Raw genomic sequence first — 24,188 nt, 5'->3', positions numbered from 1 at the left:
ATATGTTATAAATTAATTAAATATTTTCAACTGTAACAATTAAATATATTATCAAAAATAAAATTAATTTTACGTTACTAGGACACATTTATTAATTACATTAAATACACATTTAGGTTGCAAAATATATTTCGGGGAACAGCATCCTTAGTTCATGACTTCCGTACATCGACTGAAAGCTATTGTCTTTTTTGGCGGTGTTTCTTCCGGCGGATGTTAGCTGGCGCTCATTGAGCCGTGTGGTTACAATTGGAAGAAATGTGGTCACCGTTATTTTCTTACACATCAGAATTAGGATACAAGCGAAAGCTCATAAAATGTATGATCATGTAACAGAATGAGAATTCCTATAAATATTTAGCTCGCCATATTAGCTTTTCATTTTATCTACCTGAATAATTTAATTGAAAATGAAAATCGCTTTATGTTTTAATTCTTACGTTCTAGTTTTGCTTTTTGTGTATTTTCTGTTACTACACAGTAAATTTATCGAGCAAATTTTACACATCATTGATGATTTCCTGAGTAAACAAAAGATTATATTAAGATCATGCTTAACATAGTAATAGGAATAATAATAATAATACATTAAAAAAGATATATCTTTCTTTCTTTTTTTTTTTTTTTTTTTTTTTTTTTTTTTTTTTTTTTAGTTCTATTCTAATGTACATGATGGGTGGTTAAAAACATGAAAAGTATGTTTTAACCATCTTTTATGAGTTCCGTATTCCAAAGCTTAAAGGCAATGAATTCTTTGTTTTAGTATTTAGATACGTACTGAAAGCTTAGAAATGTACGCATGGCTACAATCAGATGTGCTACAAATACTTTTTTTAGATGAGAAATGCTTGTTTTATTGGTACAAGGTTAATAATCCTGTAAAGAAAATATTGTTCTTGCTACTGAAAATATTTCTTAAGATGCTGGGATACTGAAAATTTGCCTTTTTTTTTTTTTTTTTTTTTTTTTTTTTTTGTCTATTATTTTTTTATTAGAATTGACGATTAAAACAAGAAGAAATAATTAATTTTCTATGTTAATTTTAATCCACATTATTGCTGTATGCTAAATAAGTTTGTATTTTTAATTCCAAACAGAAAACAGTTTCTTTGACAAGAATTAATTCTTTTGAAATGAAAATAGTTGTTTTGTTTTCATGCATTAAAATTTTGTTCAGATATTAAAATAAAGGGCTAAATCAGATTTCCAATATTCTATTATTCGTAGTACTTTTACAGTGATAGTGAATTTGCCTGTCGAAGATGAAGTGCCAATATATTAAGGATGACACATTTGCTTTCCCTAACACTTGGTAATAATTATTCTTACCTGTCTGAATTTACTGTTATGTGATACTTTATAATTATTTTCTGCCAGTTTGAAAGTTCTTAGCACCCTTAAGAAAATATGTATTAGCAAATTGTAGTGGTCTTTATTTGTAAATTTTTGCATTCCATAATTTTAGAACATTTTACCTCTGAGTTAAATAATCTAAGAATGAATAAGAAAAAGACTGTAGAGACATTAGGTTTTTTTTTATATTATTACTTTAAAGAGGAGACCTGAGATATGCATCCAAGAGGTCCGGGTTCAAGTCACGATGAAAATGCCCTCATCGTGACTCGAACCCGGACCTCTTGGATGCGCGCCGAGTGCTCTACCGTTACACCACGGAGGCATGCAGAAACTAGGGAGAAAATACCTTATATAAGCCCTCTTTTAAGGGGCCATTGGGAATTAAGGGACCCAATCGCCAAATCCTGGTGGTGAAGAATCATCATCCACCACCTTTTTAGTTCGCGCACCACTGTAAAATCATTAGGATTTTTGATAGCAGGAGACGTGAAAAATGTGCAGTGCCTCGCCGGGACTCGAACCTGGTCCTCTCGAATACGCCCGAGTGTGATACTGTTACACCACAAACGCATGCAGAAAGGAGGGGAAAATACCTTATAAAACTAATAAATGAAATTAGCGCTATTGAGCATATAGCACAAAGTACCTATCTTCAGTTTCAGATTTACATTTTTAAACTGTGAAAAAGTCATTTGATATTTATGAAATAAAATATAATGCATTTCACATCCTTTCTTAATTCAATTCAAAAATACTGTTACAAGTACAGCACATTTTAATGCATCTATTTTAAACCCAACTGTTAATATCTGTATCACTTTTGCCTATTGCCCAAAATCTTTGACTTTTGTTTCCCTCCCTTCTCCCCCCGTCATTGAACAGTTTTGCGTAATTTTTTTTCTTTTTCTCCGGTTTACTCATAATGCTGCATAAAATTAATTTTGATAAAGAAACCGTTTTAATAACTGTTTTTTTTTCGTTATAATTTTTTGCATGAGTCTGATATTGTTCTATTACTGTTTCATTTCTGTAGATATTTGCCGTTTCAGTATCTAATCTATAACACCATAACACGATAACTACATTGTATGTTTTTTAAACAAATAAAGAATTATATTCTGGAAGAAGGGTGGCAGGCTTTAAAGCAGGATAAGAGGTAACCTGCTCCTGCTCGGTAATTCTTCAAGTGAATGAGGCATCATTTATCAGCTGAGTAACTCCTGGTTAGATTGACTCGAGACCATTCCAATAATGCATTCATTTTGCTGCGTCCAATATTTTACAAGCATTGAGTATTAGGTCATTAAAATCTAATTTAGCATAAGATAATAAAGGATTGTAAATGATATTTCTGAGTATTCATGCCATCAAGACAGTTTAAGAGATATTTTAGTCTATTAAAGAATTTAAGATTCTTCTCTTAACTACTGCACAGTCTTGAATGAACGAGCTTGTTATTTCCCTTGCCTAAGAAATCTGTGACAAACTTTCGAATTTTTTCTGGGTTGTTAATCATAAGTTAGGAGAACGGATTATCGGTGCTGAAAGTTTACATATTTTAGTCGCTGCAAAAGTTTCCTGGAAAGTTAACAAATAAAAAAGTCAGTGTCTTAGGATCTCTTCTTGGTAAGTTTGCCTGCAGTGTCATTCTTCTTAAGATCAATATGGAAAAGAATCTATACTAAATAGATATCATTATGTGTCGACATACAATAAATCCTAAAAGAAAATCTAATCCTCAGGATTAAATTTTGGTTTTCTGCGGAGCTGATTATTTTGGCCAAGAATCAGCGACGGCGATTATCGATTTGCATTACAGATTTACCCTATTCAAGACATTTTTTTTTAATATTGAGGTAGAAATATTGCATGCCAGGTTTAATACCATTATATTAATAAAATTACGAATTGAATTAATTACAAAGATAGATATTGAAAACTATAACAAAATTAAATAAATGAATGAATGAATAATAAATTAGTTGACAATTAATTCTCTAAAATAATCAAAGGAAATAATGTTTTAAAAATGTAAAAGAGATATTTCGTGTATAACAGAAACAAAGTTAATTATTTTAATGTTATATTAAGTTTTTTAATTATTTCTAAAGCATTCTCTGTTTATAAAGCTTCACGCATTGAAATCTGTCGATCTCTTTCGTGAGCTATTTTTTCAGCAAATTTTGGTCTTATTTTTAAATTTAAAGCTTTAATTTTTATTTTCAAATCTTTTAATCTAATTTTAATGATTTATGAGATTTAAAAAAAGGGTTCAGATACATTGAACTTTGAAGTCAAAATAATCCTCTGTTTCAATTTCAGATATCTCAATCGATTTTTGTCATATCTGTATCAAGGTCAAGGTATAAGGAATTCACATCTTCTGCGTTTTATTTTTTATAACGAAGTGCAACGTTTTCCTAAATATAAATATAAGGACCGGAGGACCGTATAAAAATTTAGATTTCGTAAATTTTTATGGAATTGATTTCTTAAAATTTAAAAATGCCAAAACATGAATATTTGAATCATTTAAAACGACAAGTACAGATTTGTTTCCAAAGTTTCAATGAAAATGGTATTTTTTTAAGTATTCCTAGGGAAAAGCTTTGTATAATATAAAATCTAGTGAAAAAAAAGCTAATCTCAGTTTGGTCATATTGAATATCCATTATGACTAATCCAACGATGAGCGCACACTTCATTTAGGTGATGATCTTAAATATCAAAATATCCTTGCTTCCTTTGAAATATATCAGAGGTTTTCAACCGGCGGGACAGGAATTTCATAATTTGAGAGAGGGGAATACGGTCAACCTCCTATTTAGCTGTTAAGTATTCAGTTTTAGTATACAAATATTAGTATACTTTATTCAAGTTTTGCCATTTATCAATATTTTCTGCACTTCTTGCTGTTTAATTATTAAAACACGTTAAACAGTAATCTAAATCTAAATAAACGTATGAGTTAGGGAAAGAAGGCGTGAGACTTCTAGTAGCAATTAAAGGGGTGCTTGGGGCAGAAAAGGTTGAGAACCACTAATCTATATCAAATTAACACACTTTCAATAAATATAGGATTGCAAAATTATACTCATCTGAAATCGGTACAACCATTTTGAATAACTCGTTCTTCAATATATATAATGTACATCGGAATTAGCTGGAAAGAAAGCTTATTAAATAAATTTGCAAGGGTGACAAATTAAATTTACCTGTAACGCTAATAAATTGTAGCTGTACCAGAAAGCTGCACTTAGATTAGTTTCTGAACTTAACTGGCAAAGTCAGAGATGTGAATTTGTTAGTCTAACGTTATAAAGACAAAACTGAAAAGGCGGCAGTGAAAGTGAAAATGAAAGGCTAAATGATAAAAATAAATATCAGTATATTTCCATTGGAAAACGGTATATGATAACGCAAAGCCTTTGGAAATACAAAACTGTACTTAGTTGCATAATAGTAAAAAATAACTAACGTGTATGAAGAAGATTAGGTTCTTCTGTAAATTTAAATGAATGAAATGGTACATTAAGTCTTTATAGAATTCTTCTTTGTATTTGTACTTAATTGTAGAATACTTCAAAATTTTAAATGCCCTTTCCTTGTTAACCAGAATTAAATTTTTCACATGTATGCAACGTAGAGAAAGGATGAATACTGTATTTTCTCGAATCTGAATCCTAAAAGATTTTAAATCCTTCGAACACTTGAAATACGGAAGAATGAGAAGGAGGGGAATGTTTATTATTTAATAAATTCAGGGTTTCATATTAAAACTAAAGAGAAATTTGAAATTTTGCATTTAGTGAAAAGCAAATTTAGGAATATAGTTTATAAAAACATTCTCTCTTTATTAAAGTTATACTCGCATAAAATAAAATTCTTGAATATTGAGACTCATTTTTTTCAATATATTCTGTGAGGAATGTTTGTAAATACAGTTCAGATTTCATTAACCTTAGATGTACAATTCAGATTGCAGATAAGTACAGACATATGCGTAGTGCAGCATTTATATACCATGCCCATAAGCTGGTGGAAACTCGCATCACATATTAATAGTTGGTTATCTATATCCATAATCATCAAGACGAAAAGAACGACAGTTTCTAAAATTTTCGAGTAGTGTACCAATTACTTGGAATTTCCGGCAGATTTCGCTAGACAGCATACTACTACAATACGGCATTCAGTGTTGTTATTTTACAGATTTAAATAGGTGAATTAGATAGCACTATAATTGCAATAATCGCTTTTTTAATTATTTTATTTGATATCAGTATAACTACTAACTTAGCAAAGCCGTACTGTTAACTGCATGGTGCTCAAGACTATTGCTAATGACAGGCGCAATCTTGCACTCCTTGCCACGATGAATTTCATAGGTTTGTTCTGTTAGTGAGATAAATCATAAGTGAGATAACAGAAGTGATCACACAGAGAAATGAGATAAATTGCAACAGCAACAACATATAACTACTTATAAAAGTTTTTAGTTAAAACACTTAACGTTTCTTAGATTAGTATTCAGATGATGAAAGAAGCGCGAACATTCGATTTTTCTAATCTTGAAATAGTCCTTCTCTGGTACTAAATTTATACTATTTCAAATAACCAAGAGATTATCCGTAACTAAGATAATAATTCGTAACTAAAGACTAATATAATAATCCGTAACTAATGACTGACAATAATTATTTGACACAATAATGAGACGGAGGTTAGATAAAGCGTATGACATCTTAAAAAGCATTTTATTACACTAAAAAATTGCATTTATAAGGATTATTCCTAGAATCCCTAAAAGACATTTTATGTTGATGCAGAGGAGAGCAGCATATCTTCGTGCTTATAATATACGTGTTTCTGAGATGCTCTAGGAAAGAGGAAATTTAATTTTTTACCATATTTGAATAAAGGAAAATAGGGGTTCAACAACAAAGGCAAAATGTAACGATTTTATTTAATTTATGCTGTTTAATGAATCTGAATTCTTTTGAAAATAATTTTTAATTTGTGGTGATGAATGAATCTAAATGATGAAATATTTTAAACATAAATATGCATCACATGCATACAAAAGAGAGTGTGCACTGGAAAGCAATTTTTTAAATAAAGGATAAATCAGAAATACAGTTACATACTGAAAAAAAAATGCAGTGCATTTCATCATAAGATAGAAAGAAATGATTACTCGTATGAAAGGTGAATTAACCATTAAGCAAAATAAGCACCTCTTAAGAGTATCAGATAAAGAGGACACTGCAAAAAGATGCTTAAGAGCGTAAGGAGAGGGGGCACCGTAAGAAAAACCGGTAACTTCCCATTACCGGTTTTACCATGGGATATATAATGCATGAAAATCGTATTGGAGTAGAACAAGCTTTCAGAAAAAAATTTTGAAAGAATAACTAAATATTAAATTTTCACTTTGAAATACTTTTATGACATGTTATACAAAGGTGTGACAGTTAGAGGTGAACGAAATCGAAAAACCTTAAAATTAATTAAAAATAGAGTTAAATAAATATTAAATTTTATATTGTGTACAAAAGAGAAAGTAATGGTAAAAAATGTAAAGGCACACAAACATATTATTGAAAAAATACAAATTGCTCTGATAAGGTATTAGCCTTCTTCCCCTTCCATGAATTCACAGAAACTTCTACGCACGGATTTCATAAGATTTGCTTCTATTTTTTTCCTATTTTGTGTGATTTTCTTCAAGTACATTTCCATTGGAAATTACTGATATATTAATATTGTCTTGTAAATATTCTGAATAGGATTGAAGTCGGGATTACGCATAAGTATTTTGATTGCACGTGGATAGGCTATATAAAGTCCATAGCTTGCAAATATCAGCACTATGCTTCCGATGATAATCTTGTAGATCCTAAGGTGTTCTTTTGAAGCAGGAGAGGTGAAAAATGTGCAATGCTCTCACCGGGATTCGAATCCTAGACCTCTCGAATACGCGTCGAGTATGCTTCCAATTACACCACGACGACGTGAAGAAAGCAGAGAGAAAATACCTCGTAATCTTATCTATTTTTACGTCCTGTATTTTTTGTTTTAAATTATCCAAATATATAAAATTTTCTTTTTTGCCATTAATAAAATGTAAATCTTTAACGCCACAAGCACTATCATAGCCAAAGACTATTTGGCTACCTCCATCATGTTTTACTGAAGTAGTAAGATTTTTCATTTGAGGTTCTGTATTGAGTGTTTGCCATACTCTTTCCTTTTAATCATTCCCAGAATATTAAATTTACTTTCTTCTTCAAATATAGCCGCATTCAAATACAGGTCTTAGTGAACTGTAATCATGTCTTTCGATTTTTTTCGTTCCTTCTAGCTATTCGGTCATAAAAGTTACATTTTCTTAAAATAAATGTAATACGTTTCTTAAAATATTTCTAACAGTTTTTGCATTACTAGACTTACTAAATATTCGTTAAAAATGAGTCCAAATATGAACTGAAAAACGCGCCTGTGGCAGGGTAGCAGGAAGGCTCTCTTTTCTTGGCTAGAAGCTACTTCTTAAATATCTATATAGTTTGCAACCTCATTAGTTAACATAAACAATTCCTACTCGCGCTTATTCTGGCCGGAAATGGAAAATAAGAGAGGATAACAAAGTTTAAAATAAAATAAACGTTAGTAAAAACTTAAAATCCTAATAAGGTATTCAATAAAATATCTCATTTATTTATTAGTTTATTTAATGTTATTCCTCATAATAGATTTAGCGTGATATTTTATTTATTTATTTATCAAATGCCTAGCCACTGACCATCAGATCATTAGGCAACGAACTCTCCAATACTTCTTTAGAATACAGTCCAAACTCTTAAGTGCAGAGAACACGTCCAGATGAACAGCGTCCATGACTTGCACACAAAGCACAAATTGAGGTAGTCAGATTAAAACGAAACAAATGAGCACCGAGGCAGTCATGTCCAGTCAATAGTCTGAACTCAGCCACAGCAGTAGCATGAGAAAAGTCCAAGACACAGTCGGCTTTTAATAACACCCTTTATGACTTATTTTCAGTAGCACCAATAGCATTATTACGAAAGGATTTTTTTATAAATCCTACTGATTTCAAGTTTAGCAGAGTGAAGAAACAGGTCTCTGGAAGACCTTTAGAGAATATCGTACCTTTTTTTACCAAAAGGTTCGCCATCTCATTTCCCTGAAGGCCACAATGTGATGGCACCCACTGGAAAACAACTTTTGTCTGAATTCTGCTCAACAGCGCCTTGCAGCTCTGGACACGAGCACGTTGTTTTGTTAGGTTACTTGCTAAGGCCTGAAGAGCAGAACTTAAGTCCGATAAAATTACAGCCTTATCAAGAGGAGAGAGACGGGCAGAAAGCTGTTGAAGGGCTAAACAGATGGCCTCGACTTCACCGTCAAAATCGGTAGTATGAGAGCCACCATGTAGGTAAAAGGAAAACACATCACATAAGACGCCAACACCAGAGCTCTGGGTGAAATCCAAAAGGGAGCCATCAGTATAAATATGAAGCCACACACCAGGAGGATAGCGAGATTACTGGTTTCCAAAGCGATGGCACGAAGAGCACTTGTGCATAGGTCGTTTTTCCTCGCATTCGAAGTCAAGTCCAGTCTGACATCGAGAACCATAAACTCCAGTGGATTTATATGAGTTAACAATTCATAAGCCTTGTAATTAATGGCATTATATTGAGCGTTCTCCTGGCCGCATTGCGTGAAGCCCTTCTAAGTCTTAGATTTCGTACTCTGTTACAATCGTATTCACGCCAAAAAGAAATATTTGGGAGTCTAGTAAGTCTATTATAAAGAATAGCTGCATTCCTCCAAACCAGGTTAGTCATTGGCTGTAGGTCACAAAACAAATGCATAACAAGTACGGAAGTAGTTTTAACACCTCAACTGATCAAGCGTAAAGCCTGGTTTTAAATATCAAGCATACCCAAGACTCTTAGGCAGAGACCAGCACTTCATTGCTATAATTTAAAACCGGCTAGACGTTCGTCTTATAAGTAGTGTTAAGGGTAGCTCTGCCACATTCCTATTTAGCACCAGTTAGTCTCTTAAGAATGGGGAGTCTCTTCATTGCTTTTGAGATGATGTATTCAATATGCTTAGTCCATTTCAGTTTGTTATCAAAAATGCAACCCAAATAAGTTGAAACATCATTTATACTGCAAGGGAGAACCTCTCTATAAACATGATCAGAAGTGAAAGGCTGTCTATTTAAAGTAAAATACTGACTAGTAGTCTTCCCTAAGTTTATAGTCATATTATTCTCCAAACTTCAGCCTCTCAAGAGACTTATTCAGGACAGTATTTAGCTTCGACTGATCATCTTTAATTGCATTGCACCAAATAGCAAGATCTGCAAAAATGGCAGTGTTAGTCAATCCATCGGAAATAAAGATACTCGATAAGTCATCAGTAAAGATATTAAATAAAATAGGTCTAATCACCGTGCCCTGTGGTAAGCCAGTTCCATTTTATTTAAAGTTGGACACAGAATTACCAAAACGAGTGGCACAGAAACGTTATGAAAGGAAACTCCTGATCCAAGAGAGCATATTATTACACACACTCAGGTTTTGTAATTTCTGGATACATTTGAGTCGCCAAACTTTATCAGAAGTAGCCTCAAAGTCCGCAAACACAGCCTAAACAGAGCATCTCTGACCGAGAGCGTCCTTTATGGACTGACTCAGCAAGATAACTTGTTGGATTGTGAGCATCCATTTTCTAAATCCGGCCTGAGTTGGAGAAATAAGGTTATTAGACTCGAGAAACCAACTCAGACGAGATGTAATCATTCTTTCCATGACCTTGGATAAAACGCTAGTTAAAGAAATGGGTCGATATCTATTTAAATTGTTCGGAGGTTTATTACGTTTAAGTATACGAATGATGATCGCCTTTTTTCAAATCGCTGGAACACCAGTGTTCCAACCGTAGTTATACAGCTCCAATAATACAGATAGTGTATTTCTGCCAACGTGCCTCCGGAAATCAAGGAAAATTATCTGGACTAGGACTCTTGCCACTCGTGAAATATCTAATAGCTTCTATAAGTTCTGCCGTATTAAAGTCTTGATAAAAAACTCGTGTTCACAATTTAGGGAAGAGGCAGAATGACGAAGTTCCCATCTAATAAACTTCTGTTGGATCTTGAGATCTCTCCTCAAGCGTTGTCTAGAAGAATAAAAAGAATTAAAAGCGTTGGAAATATCTCTGTCATCAGTTAAAACACGACTACCAATTTTCAACAGCTTTCTAATACATGCAATCTTCTTATTCTATAATTTGTTCACATAGTTGTAAAGTCTTTTGCCATCCTTCCTATAGTCAGTTTTAGAAATAAAATCATTGAAACAGTTTCTTTTAGCAGAAAGAATTTCTTTACGAAGGATCGCAATACACTTTCTCCAGTATTGAATGTCTTCAGGTCTCTTGGAATATGCAGCAGCAGTACGAGACATAGAATATTTTTCTTTGATAATAGCAAGACTTTCATTCCAGAAAGGTTTATAGATAAATTGATTGCCTCTCGGTATTCATTTTTTTTTCAATATCGAAAACAATATTAATAAATCTAGAAAGGTGCAATCAATACTTTCGCCTGCTTCACAGAAACTAGAAGTAGATCCAAAAATAAATTCAAGATCTAGGGTAAAGGCATTCCGGTTAGCTTTAGTAAAATTCCATCTGTGTCTAACGGAATTCCTTAGTGATTTCTTAGAGGTAAAATTGAAAGTAGTAACAATCATGCGATGGCCAGAGCCAGAATCGTAAATTACTTCTTTTCCAGCAGCATCGGAAATGTCTGCAAAAGCTAAAGTCAAGTCTGGATTGGTTTCACTACCGTTATAGTGCAGATAGAGTGGGACGTCTGAGTCATCATACAGAAGCTCCAGTTTACCAGAATTTAAAATATCTTCCATCACCAATTCGACCCACCAGCGGCCGAGCGGTAAAATCGCTGAACACTGGTAGTTCGGTCCGAGGTTCGAATCCCGCGAACGGGCTGGCTGGATGGGCGTTTTCGTGTTTCGTGGTTTTCCCCATGTGTAACGTGTATACGAGCCAGTTTCCCTTAGAAAGTCCTCCACGAAGGCATCCCTCCCCTTAGGCAGATAGCCCTAGTGTGCTTTGCCGTATTCTTAATACACCACACTTCCATCACCAATTCAGTAAAATGTGCGTCTTTATAATTCCACAGTTGACTATGGGCATCAAAATAGCCACAAAGAATTGTTTTACTGGAGAGAGTTGAGCTAAAGTCATGTTTGGTGTTACTGGGGGTAGACTGTAACACCCATAACTTTTAAAGTGTTTCTTCCATTTCCACCCATCCAGTTTTACTATTGTACTCCGTTGTATGAGGAGAGATCACTAACTTCATGAAAATCAGAAATCAGGCCATTCTTTACACCAACCAAAATACCACTAGCGATTCTTCTTGATATGGGAAGAATTCTAAGATAATAATATCCAAAATTGTAGAATTTCAGTCATTCTTGAGACAAATTAGCCTCAACAATAATAAAAACATTACCATAAGAGTTTAGAATAGTCAGCAACTGAATTCTTTTTTCGTGAGAAATGCCACCAGCATTCCACTGGAGAACTCTCAGTCGTTGCAAATGCTTAAAAGGATGGTTGGTATTAAAGTTCGAATGCATCACAAAAGAAGATTCGAGGAGAGCGGCAGTAGCAGTAGCAGATTTTGCGTTACCCCATGTGGAGGCCTGCTACACTACACCCCAACGTGATATTTAAAACCATGACATTTAAGTAATTAAAAAGAATAATTTTGGTGTAAGAGCTGAATTGTTATCATTAAATGCTTGAAAGTTTCCTATGCTCTAGTAATTCTTGAATCACTGTGTGATGCTGCTAAACCAAACCTAGTGAGAAAAAAAAATGGGAGGGGGGATAAAGGTCTAAATGTTTGTGAGGGCATCAAAATCCTTTTATGTGCTTAGGGCTTTTGAAAACTTGATCCGGACCTAATCGTATAATAAACATGAAGCATTTTTCTTTATTTTTTATCGCCGGTCACGTGTCCCACCTTATATCATAAGCTAAAGTGATATTAAACATGCAGTAGCAAGTTACAGTTGCAATGCAGGCGTTAACTTTTATTGAAACTGATCGTTTATGTTATAACTGATGTTGTTGCTTACTGTGAGAAATAGTAGAAAACGGTGTTTCTAATAGGAAATATTCAGGAAGAAAAAATATCCCAGAAGACTTGCAGTAATACTGATGCAGCAGCATTGATAATGATTAAAATATTCGAAACAGCAAGTATTTTTACGTATAGTATTTTATACTGTTCTTTTTGAAGACTTAAGTTTCCAGTGGACTTATCTCTCTTACGCTGGCCGTAATATTGTCATCTAATATGTGTTCAAATATACAACCGTATTTCTACTTCACTCAATATTATAAAAATTGCACTAGGTAATGCATTTTCTCACAGCATATCTAAACAAACTTCAGCTCTCAGTTTTTTAGTATCAATAAACTTCCAGAGGTCCAGGGGTTTTCGTCGGCAGTGGTTAAGATTTAAATTTACACTGTTCTACTTGAGTTTCCAGTGGACTTATCTCTCTTACGCTGGCCGTAATGTTGTTATCTCTCTTACGCTGTCCGTAATATTGCCATCTAATATGTGTTCAAATATACAACCATATTTCTACTTCACTCAATATTATCAAAATTGTACTATGTAATGCATTTTCTCACAGCATATCTAAACAAACTTCAGCTCTCAGTTTTTTAGTATCAATAAACTTCCAGGGGTCCAGGGGTTTTCGTCGGCAGTGGTTAAGATTTAAATTTGCATAGTGAATACTTTGATTTGATCTCAGTATACAGTTTGGGTTGTGTGTACAGTTGGGCTCAATATGCAGTTTGGCGTGCGTATGTAATTCACGAATAATTTCTGAAAACGCGGTCGACAATTCTTGACTCTTGGAAAGGCAACAGGGTCTATGCGACTGTAAAAATATTCCCTAAATTCCAGAGTTTCGAAGAAATTTATTTATTTATGATGGTCTTACATTATTTTATAGCTTCATATATAGCTGTGCAGGTTATATTCTACAGACCATTAGGTTTTTCAAAGCGAAATAGGAAAAATCAACTGTCCCTGGGACTTGAACAACGAATCTTCCATTTGCTACCTGGGCATGCTTTTACTACTTACACCATGACAGCCCGCGTGGGAGAAAGCCATAATTCCTCGTAACATTACATCGCTTATTTATACAATTTTTATTTTTATCTACTTTAGATAATTGCTTTTTTTTGTGGGAGGTAGCATTTTTTTTAGAATAACTATAATCAGCATAAAAAGAAAGGCATTTGTTGCATTATTTCCGTTATTCATCTCCACATCCACCTATGTTTTTTTTTCATAAAAATTTTAACTTTTGATTTTTTATCCTAATTTGTTAGATATTTTAAGAAAGTCATTAGTATAATTTGTCACACGTTTTTCATCATTTCAGTCGCTTCAGACATGGAGGAAAAAAAAAGATGAAAGACTCTAGTTGGTTTATCCCTTGCATTATTATGATACCAAGCGATGCCAAATAACAGAATGAGAATTATAAAACGCTAAATCTTTTGTCAATTTGAGCATAAATTCTCCAGAGCTAAAACTATTTGATTTCCATCTTAAAAATAGTTTTCCGCGTATATTCTTTGTTCTTCTGCCGCATCTCAGAGCATTACGACTTTTTTAAAGATTACATTTCTTCATAAACATTATGTAAGTCTGCAAAGGAATAATAAAATTCAATAGAAAAAATCTGTTGCAAGCCTGTTGGACTGTCAAATTCTTGTTTTCCAGGTAGCTTTTTTATCGAATTCTACCGCCATGATTTCGAAAATTTGTCTAACTTATAGAGTTTACCTGCGACATTTAAACTTTCTTGTCCAACTTTAGAAAATGAAAATTTTAAAAAGATGGATTTAAAGCATTTAAGTATTCACCTCTGGCATTGATTCATTTAATAACTGCACAGCAGATATTAACTAATGATGAATGGATGATATAGCGAAATAATTCCTTTTGTTCGAGAAAGATAAAATTTGCAGCACTTTGCCAAAAAAGTATCATATTTAAAATACTGTTTAAATGAAAAATTAATTTTCTGTTTTTAAATTCGTTTTATGTAAAAAGAAATTAACTCAAAATGCAAGCCGAGGTAATTTTTTTATGTGTCGATCTAATGAAATACAATTTCTGGAATAAAAGATAACCGGAGAAGTCTTTAAAGCTCTCTGGAAATTGTTCATCACTTCTTCAATAAATCTTCAATTTTCTTCTGCATCATTAAATTTAGAAAATCACAGTTGTATTCAAAATCATAGGAGGCTTCTCATCCTGAATTTGGCTTACTTCCAAGAGAATTCGGAATTTCAAAATACTAGTTTTCTTGTCCATAATTCCTCTGACAAATTTCACAGTGTATCAAAAAACTAAATGTTATGATACTTAATAAATAAATAAATAATAATCTGAAAGGTTTCAAATTTTAACGGTTGCCCAAAAGGTTCTAAGTTTGATATGGTTTGTCAATATATGAGATTATTAATACAGATGGCCCAGATATACTAGCGAAACATTTTATAAGATACTAGATAAATACACGATTTAAACTAGAACATCATATATCTTTGCGAACATATTACATATCTTATATCATATACATCGAGAACATCATGTATCTTCTGTGTATATGAAAAGTGAAAAAATGTATAACGTAATTTTATAAAAATATACAGTACTCATAAGTTAAATATATCAGTAATTTAAGAACTGCATCTATTGCTTTTAAATAACTTAGTTTCTTAATCAGTAACAGGAGAGATTAAATTTGAAAGCTCTTACATTTTGCCGAATGGGAAGAGTCTGAATTGAAAATGAAACAACACATTTACAGTGCATGATATTTAAAGTGATTCAATGCAAAATCATGTGTCACGACAAATAGCTCTTTTGGATTAAAAAAAAAAATCTCTAAAAATGCGTTTATCACTTTATGTAAGTGTCCTGTAAAAGAGAAAATACTCGTATTACCACTTTAGGGTGATATTTGTTACAAATCTTGTGTGGAAGCTGTACAGTGAAATAAAAGTATACCTATACCTTAAATAAATAAAACTTCTCTTTACGAAATTAAAAAAAAAAAAAAAAAAAAAAAAAAAAAAAAAAAAAAACGTATAAATCACCATGTAAGTTAAAATTACTATGAGAAAATATCAAAACTTTTTTTCTACTATTTAGCTTTGCCATTTTTACAAACTGATTGCAAATATAAGATTTCAAATTATATATCTTTAATTTTTGGAGAAGGAACTATTTCTTAAACTAAGTAGGCGACCTACGGTAATTGTTTAGCTTAAAATTATTGTAAGGGTTAATCTGAAAACTGCATACCAAGAGCTTTTTACTTACATATCATGCACTTTTTAAAAATGTCTATTGTATTTCCTTTTTTTACACTGATGGCAATGTGGTTAGGTTACTTGAATGTGGCAAAGCGCGCGAAAGCGATCTGCTGAAGGGGATGGATACTTTTGTGGAAGTTATTTTAAGGGAAAGTGGCTCGTATTTACGTCATACATAGAAGAAGGAAAAAAAAAAAAAAAAAAAAACTTCCCATTCAGTCAGCCTGTTTGCTGAGGTTTGTATAGGGTCCAACCAGTATTCAGTGATTTTATCACTCAAGCTGAATGAGGGGGAAAGTGTTAAAAGCTGGGCGTTTTTTAGCTGAATTTAACTAACCTTCTAACCTTCATGATAAATCGGGTTGGTTGTTCTAACCTTCGGGAAGGTTGTTCTAAACCTTCATGATAAATCGGGTTTAAAAAGGAGCTAATCAGTAGCGGATAGGGCAGGCGGGCAGATGCTCGGTGGGCCGCAAAAATTTCGGGCCGATTTAGAAACTCGAACGGTGGAATCGACCCAGATGAGTCGGCAAGACAGCTCAGCGCGTGACGGAATGTGCATAGAATTAATACTTTCACTCAAAAGTTATACCTTTCAATGATATACAAAATGCATAGATATGAGAAATGGCAAAATCTATTCTGGATAAAATATCAACTTTTAGAATAATTTTGTCTGCTCACGCATATATGAAAATATTTCAATATACTGAGCCAGTAACGAAATATTTGCAGACTAAAGGATTCGATTACATCCTAGCATGCAATATGGTAAGGGAGGCTACAAGCTCTTTAAAAGCCATTTCTAGAAACTTCGATTTAATTTTTAACGCATCAAAAGCGTTTGCAACGGATTGCAATAACAAACTAAAAAGCCAGGGATGTGATATAATTATAGAAGAAGAACTACCTGTTAGAAGATGCCAAAAAGTGAACCAAATGACAATGACTATAATTTCAATTGCCCTAATAAACAATTCGAAGTTAATGTTTTTAATTTTATAATGGATAATACCATTCCATCGATGGAAAGTAGGTTTAAAGGGAATGGAAGTTGTATGAAGACATATCACTTGTCGATCTCAAAAACTTCTCGAAGTCATTGTCGCCGAACTCATTTGACTATTTATCCAGAGGGTGTCCCGTAAATGTTGCGACAAACGTCTGGGAGAGGTAAGGCACATCATAAGGATTAAGAATAGCATTGGAACCCATGACCAGAAACGTCCCTGTACGCCGCCAGGGGGTGCTGTACAGGAGAGTGTTGGTAGAAAGTGAGGATTGCCTCATTCGAGCGGTAGGCACCATGCGAAGAGCATGGAACGCCATACGAACGTAGAGCTTGCAGACAACAAGTACGTGTACTTCGCACTTAGTGTACGGCATTGCTGAGGGTAATGGACGAGCCGCTGCTCGCATTTATCGAGAACGTTTCTCCGACAAACATCAATCATAACACAGTTTGTTTGCATGTTTGCATCAAAATTTCAGTGACTAGGGTCATTAAGAAATGGCAGGACAAGTGAGGGCAGGCCACGATCGACTCGCTCAGTCATTAAGGAAGAAAGTGTGTTGGATACGATTGAGACCGGTATACGTGCCACTGCCTCTCAATTAAGAATGTCTCGTACCAGCGTCCGGTGTGCCTTGAACGCCGAGTCCTTCCACACCTTTCGTCCTCAAAGGGTTCAGTTACTGCTCCTGAACGTGTGCGTTTCGCACAGCGGTTTCTGAAAGAAAGTGCCCGAGATGTTAACTTCTTATGTGTTGCTTATGTGTTATGTGTCTCAGCTTATGTGTTGTTCACCAATAAGGCCATATTCAATAGGGATGGCGCATTCAATCACCACAATCAGGATAATGTGGGCTCAAGAAAACCCCTACGGTGTGCGGCACCACGCGGCACAACAACACTTCAAAATTAATGTGTGGGCACCTGCTAATTTTGGACTGAATGTTCGTAACCATTTGAGCAGATGATTCCCGCATCGATAGATTGGGCGTGGTGAGCTGATTCCCTGGCCCCTCCACGCTCACCAGATTTATCGAGACTTGATTTCTTTTTGTGGGGAGTCATCAAAAGTGCGTGTATCACGATCCTGTTGTGTCTGAAATAGATCTCGTGACAAAACTCGCCTGCGCAACTGCTACAATCAACGAAACTCACGGTGTGTTTGAACAAGTCCGGCAATCAATGGTCCATCAGTGTTAGGAATGTTTGACGTCTGATAGTGCAGACTTCGAGCATCAATGGTCCATCAGTGTCAGGAATGTTTGACGTCTGATAGTGCAGACTTCGAACATCTGCTGCAACATTAAAGCTGTCGTACACCATTTGTATTCATGTCCAATAAATGTTTCAAATTAATCACTCTTTTATTTCCTTTCCCATTTTCTCTGCTACCACTTACCACTGACATTTCCGGACATGGGTTCCTATGCAATTCTTAATCCTTATGATGTGCTCTACCTCTCTCAGAAGTCTGTCGCAACATTTACGAAACTTCTATATTATTAGGGCACTATGCAGGTGTAATAATTAATAATCTTAAGGATGAATACCAGGACCTAGTAATGAAATGGGAAGTGCTAAAAAATTCAATTCAAAAGTCAGAGGGAGAGCGGTAAATGCAATTTTTGCAAAAATTGCGTCTTATATGGATATAAATTCCTCTTGAAATATAATTTCTATAGTAACACGTATGCCAGTGTCCTTTTTGCTAAGCTTGTACTCACCCTGTCTGTAACGCAAGTTGAATACGAAAGAGCTTTCCCAAAATTAAAAATTGTAAAAAGTTGATTAAGGAGTACTATGAAGCAAGCTAATTTGGAGTCATTGCTATTGATGAACATAAAGAAGGAAATTTTGGCTAAAGCAAAAATCAAAGATATAACGGAGGAAATATTTGCCCGGGTGGCCTGGAATTAGAAAATATTTAAATGGCTAATTATGAATCAAATTAGTTTTCCTCCCTATACACTTCAGAAAAAAGTGGACAAAAAGAATATTTATTTTTATATGAGAAAAATGCTTCGTTTCACAGTCATTCCTTGATTAGGATCTTGTGTGGTAAAAATATGTGATAAAGCTTACAATTCTATTTCTTATGGGCGACAAGAAAATTCACTGCGGCAACAGATAAAACAAAATAAAATAAGAGACTCGTTCTGAGAATATTAAAATGAAAGTTCTTAATCTTTATCTGGACTGAGGATCTCTTTGAAATATGCATGTTAATATATTAGAAATAAAACATATTAAAAAATGCTTACCATAAAATAACATCCTGTTCTTTTCCTGTTTACTATATCTACAACTTAACACGCTAATATTCCATCCTATGTAATTTTTATGCATTATGTTTGTGATACCAACTTTTGGTCATGAAATTTAAACAATTTTAAGGAGCAAATTTCTACAAGTAATTGTTTTGATGATTTCTACAGGGCAAAACTATCAAGGATGGCTTATTTATTTAAATACAGAAACAATTTTAATGCTTTTTTTCAGTCAGTTTCCGGGTCAGGAAAATTAGACTGTTTTTGTGTTGACGTGAGCTTTTTACTAGAAGTAATAGAGCAGATAAAATCACACGCATAGCATTTTTTAACTATCACTGGTTTACGGATTACGACATCCTTAAAACGCTATAATATTTTGTATATTCTTCAGACGACACAATTGTATAATTACCGCTATTTTTTAAATACGAAATGCCAAATCACATATTAGCCAGTGAAATTTCAATTAACTTCTTTAGAAATAAAACTTCCGTGTCAAGAATGAGACTATATTGATAATAATACATATAAGATAAAGTATTTTTAAGAGAATGTTTTTCTGTGGCAACAATTAACAAAATTAGTTCGAAATAAGAGTCAAATTAATGTGAAATAGAAATAGTTTTTGTAAGTTGTGGTGAATTTATTTAAATAGTCGAGTATGTTAAAACATACTAAACCGAAGAAACCGAATTAAAACCGAAGAAATTATTCATGTAGCATCCATAAGCGCCCGAACCAGGATCGAAATACCTGTATTTGAATGTATCATCCATCCCCACGCACGAATTAAAAAAAATTAATATTTGCCACATTTTAGGCCTTTGATAAGTGGAATTATTTTAATACTTGAGAGCTTGCTAAGGAGTTAGACTCTAGTGCCATGTCCATTAGTCGCGCTATGAATCGCATAAACTTGACCTACAAGTTCAATCGCTGTATGCTGCATTAGCTGACGCAAGCAGATAAGGACAGACGTGTTTGGGCCTGCAATATTTGCTCGAATATCAACGCAAGGACAAAATTCTGCACCGGATCGTCACTTGTGATGAAAAGCGAATTTACTTCAACAAAACAGGTCGAAAAGGGTATTAGTCTGTGCCCGGTGTGCCCACTGGAAGCGTCGCAAAGCGAAATTTGACTAACAAAAGGATCATGCTTTTCATCTTGTGGTTGCCGTGGTATTTTCTACAAAGAGTATCTAGAAAAAGGCAAAACCTTTGACTGTAAGGTGTACTGCGAGATGCTACTCTGCGTTGACGCAGCTATCAAAGAAAAACGTCGAACTGAGTTCCGGAACAAAAAAGGTGGAGGTTTTTGGTCACTACTGTGGGAGTGACTGTTAGGTTACCCTCTTAACTGACTCCTTATAATGAATGACTGGGTAAGGTTGCGAGGTTTCGTACTCCTACTGCATTTTAAACTCAAACATATTTATTACAATTACGAAACTCTTTACACATAAATAGCATATATAAGTATTTAAATTAATTACCGTCCTCGTAGTGTGGGGAGTCTGCTAACGAAGATCTCTCCAGTTGAGAGCTCATGAGCATTGTAGGTTTCTCTAGTCGAGAGTTAAGGAGCGTTCTGATGTTACTCCGATGACGAAAATCTTCAGACTGAATTAGCCACGCCTCCTTAATTTTGCAGTAGCATTTTCCATCGTCATAGCTGGAAGGATATCAGAGGAAAACTCAGATCATCGGTTCGTCACCACTCATGAAATCGAGAGGCTTTGACGACAGACACGGTGACAAACGTTAAAATCTCCTGACACTAGTCATAAACTTATGTCTCTGCGATGTGAACATGTCGTGTGAAACATCGTAAAGGCTGCGAGCAGTGAATTTCAGAGACCGCACACACGATTTACTTATCTCTGTGTGGTCCGCCGCAAAGGTAATGTCCCATCAACATAATGCAAGACCACAACTGTCTGCATTCACCGGCTGGATTCTGTACGAACTTGAATGGGATATTTTGTCAGATCCACCCTATAGCCTCGACATCGCCCCTTCAAATTTCTATCTTTTTTTACACCTACAACTATATCTTGCTGGTGCTATCTTCCATTCTGCACAGGATATCCAAAATGAGGTTTGTCTAGTTTTGGAGTCGCGGCCACCAAGTTTCTGGGCCGAAGGCTTTGATAAACTGAAAAACTACTAAAACGTCGGCAAAAAATCATAGCTTTTGGTGGCTTTCTGCTTATAGCTTTCTGCTTTAATGTTTTCTTTTTTTCCCCCAAACTTTAATTATGAACGTTTCTTGGCGGAAAACTTCCGTTTAACCAGATATAAGGATTTTTAGTTTTGGCTGAATTTTTGCAGCAAAAGTTTACTTCTTGGGACAAATCGGCTTATATTTGGAAATATACTGTAATCATCTTTTGGGGTTATTTTGCCAGTATTCAGAAATAAAACTCTTGAAAAGAAAGGTTGGGGAAAAACACGTCTAGTTAAAACGTAAAACCTAACAATACTTAGCTTTTGATTGCTAATGATCATTAACTACACAGAAAATCTGTTTGCTTTTCGTGGGAAATCTGACATAGATGTGTCTTTTCAAAGCGCAAAAATATTCTGGAATATGTTACTTAAATCGATTAAACGAAAATAAATAAACAATAAAACAGGAAGCAGTATTTGCAGTATAATCTATTTTAAAAAAATAGCTTTGCGAAGGCCAGCTTTGGGATTAAATTTACTAATGTTGAAAGATTTTGATTAATGTGGAAGGCTGTTAAAAACTCTAATTCCCTAGTTGTAAAATTTTGTGGGATAACATTAAAGAGACTAAATTTAAAGAAATGTTCAGGAGGCAAAAATTACTTGCAGAGAAAATTCATTAGTTCTCCTTTCCTGATTTAAGATTCATGTTTCCCATAATCATAATTTATTTTAATACTTGTATAATTAGAAAATTTCTTCAACACTTTTACAGATTTTGGAAAGACGATATGTACATATTGAGCTTGAAAAGACAATGGAAAACAATACTCTTGATTCTATTCAACCTGTCTTGCATACAATCCGATATGTTCCATTACTACAAATTAAAAAAGTTTCTGACAGCAGTGGCTTTTGCACGAGCCCTTTCAAAAAGACCGACTATTCTACCTATACCAATTCCAATACCTATTCCTATGGGAGGGCAGAACGAGGTAGTCAAAATACCGTAAGTATATAGTTTTTTTTTTTTTTTTTTTTTTTTTTTTTTTTTTTTTTTTTTTTTTATGTTTTAACATTTTATTAATAGTTATGATAGTCATAAGTCAACAAAAGTTGAAATTTATGATGAAAAAAAATTTTTTATTAAAAGAAAAGAACACAAGTGATCAGTATTTTAAACATCTTTCTGAAGGCAAGTCTTTTTTCCCTACCCGAATAAAATTACATCTGCGTCATTTGATAAGAAGAAAAATCGGGTTTGCCGGAAGTGAGGTTATAACCACTGTGGAGGTTAAAATAGGAGGCATGAACTGTCCGAAAATGGAGTAACGATCAAGAGAAAACATACTAGGAAATGCGTGAAAAATGCTAACTAAAATATATATATATATATATACATACATTTATAGGTAATGACAAATATTAACAGTTCAGTTAGGCTGCGTCAGATAGCAAAATTTTCAAGATCAAAAGAGGCATTGGACGGTCCTGAAGTTTTTTTGTTTTAATTACACCGAAATTAATAGCACCAGATGCTTTTGCCAATTACGTTTGAAACTGATTTTTTTCTCTATTTGATTTTTGCACTTTGCTTTTCATCAAGGCAGTAACATTTTAATCTTCCCTTTCTGTTTGTGAATATCGCTATTACTGGTACATCACAGATAAGAAGTATATTAATAGTTATAATATATATATAATATATTAATAGATATAAAAAATAGCTGTTACATATAGAGTAGAACCCCGATTGTCCACGCTAATGTGGACCGCGGCCTAATTCTAATACCACGAATTGATACGAAGAAAATTTTAATGCTATAATCCAGCGGTTCTCAACATTTTGACAAACGCGAACTATCTAAACAAAAAAATCGAAAAACTTTAGTACTATCACTATATTTTACAACGATTATTTTTCAATTTCTCAATAGAAATATTAAAAAAATATATATTTTGCCATTTGCACAATCTGTTGGCTATTTGTATTAAATGTGCAAACATAAAAAATATTAGATTAAAAATCGGTTTTCCTTTTAATTATCAAAATTTAAGTTATAATACTTGAATTCTAAAACTTAGTGTGAAATTTAGTGCCTGTTTAAGAGAGATCAATTTCTTTATGTCTGGTCATATTTCACTTAGCTTTAACCGTAAATTAGGAACCACTTTTAATTTTGTTCTGTAATTTTTTTTCCCAAATATAACATGGAAGAAACTCCTTATTCACACAAATAAGTTGTGCATAAAGGGAATAAAAATTTAATAGCTTTATTTAAAGTGCCTTTAAATTCTTTTATTCGGTTCAGTCAGTTAACAAGTGTGTTATATTTGAAATCTTCAGTTAGAGTTCATTCACAGAAAATTTCTATTAAAGTTGTTCTTCTTCACGAGATTTTTTGAATTTAATGGTTTAAAAAAACTTTTTTTACTTACTTCGTAAAGAAGCAAAGTAAGTAAAAAAAGTTTACCACCGGTTGAGAATCGTTGGTATAATCTTAATATACAGCCTAATGCACACACACCACCACCAAAATTTTTTTTTTAATTTAAAACGAAGTCTATAGGCTTTCATATTTTATATTACGCCAAAAAGGTGTTTTTTAATGTTCCGTGCGTTAACTTTATTTATTAAATATCATGTTCTTCGCCCTTAAATAACATAAAATTCAATTCAACACAGCAATATCGCAAAATATTTAAAAACAGCATATTTTTAGGATTCCCAATAGACAGGCCTCACGCGCCGGAAAAAAACTATTGTTTTTCGTACAGTGTTTTGCCATTGCTGGCTAAAATCGTTGAGTTTGTTAATCAAAAATTCGTTAAAGTTTTACAAGGTAGGAAATAGGTAATAAGACGAATTCGAAATTCAAAATTCGAGCT

At 33.6% G+C, this 24,188-nt stretch overlaps 1 protein-coding gene across 1 annotated transcript in view; it reads left to right on the top strand.

Moving 5' to 3' along the window:
• The window catches only part of LOC118190429 (uncharacterized), a 41,919-nt gene that overhangs the window by 15,282 nt on the left and 2,449 nt on the right, over positions 1–24,188 (top strand). The window contains exon 2 of the mRNA XM_035361133.2: positions 22,075–22,308. Within this exon, the coding sequence (XP_035217024.2) occupies positions 22,091–22,308 (218 nt within the window). The 5' untranslated portion in view covers positions 22,075–22,090. The remainder of the gene's footprint in view (positions 1–22,074; positions 22,309–24,188) is intronic.

This window comes from Stegodyphus dumicola, chromosome 1 (genome assembly GCF_044657685.1).
Source record: "Stegodyphus dumicola isolate Sdum_Otavi_A_Nest chromosome 1, ASM4465768v1".
NCBI classification, from domain to species: Eukaryota; Metazoa; Arthropoda; class Arachnida; order Araneae; family Eresidae; genus Stegodyphus; species Stegodyphus dumicola.
Note: the sequence above shows the minus strand (reverse complement) of the source record. Positions and strands in the feature narration are given on the sequence as shown.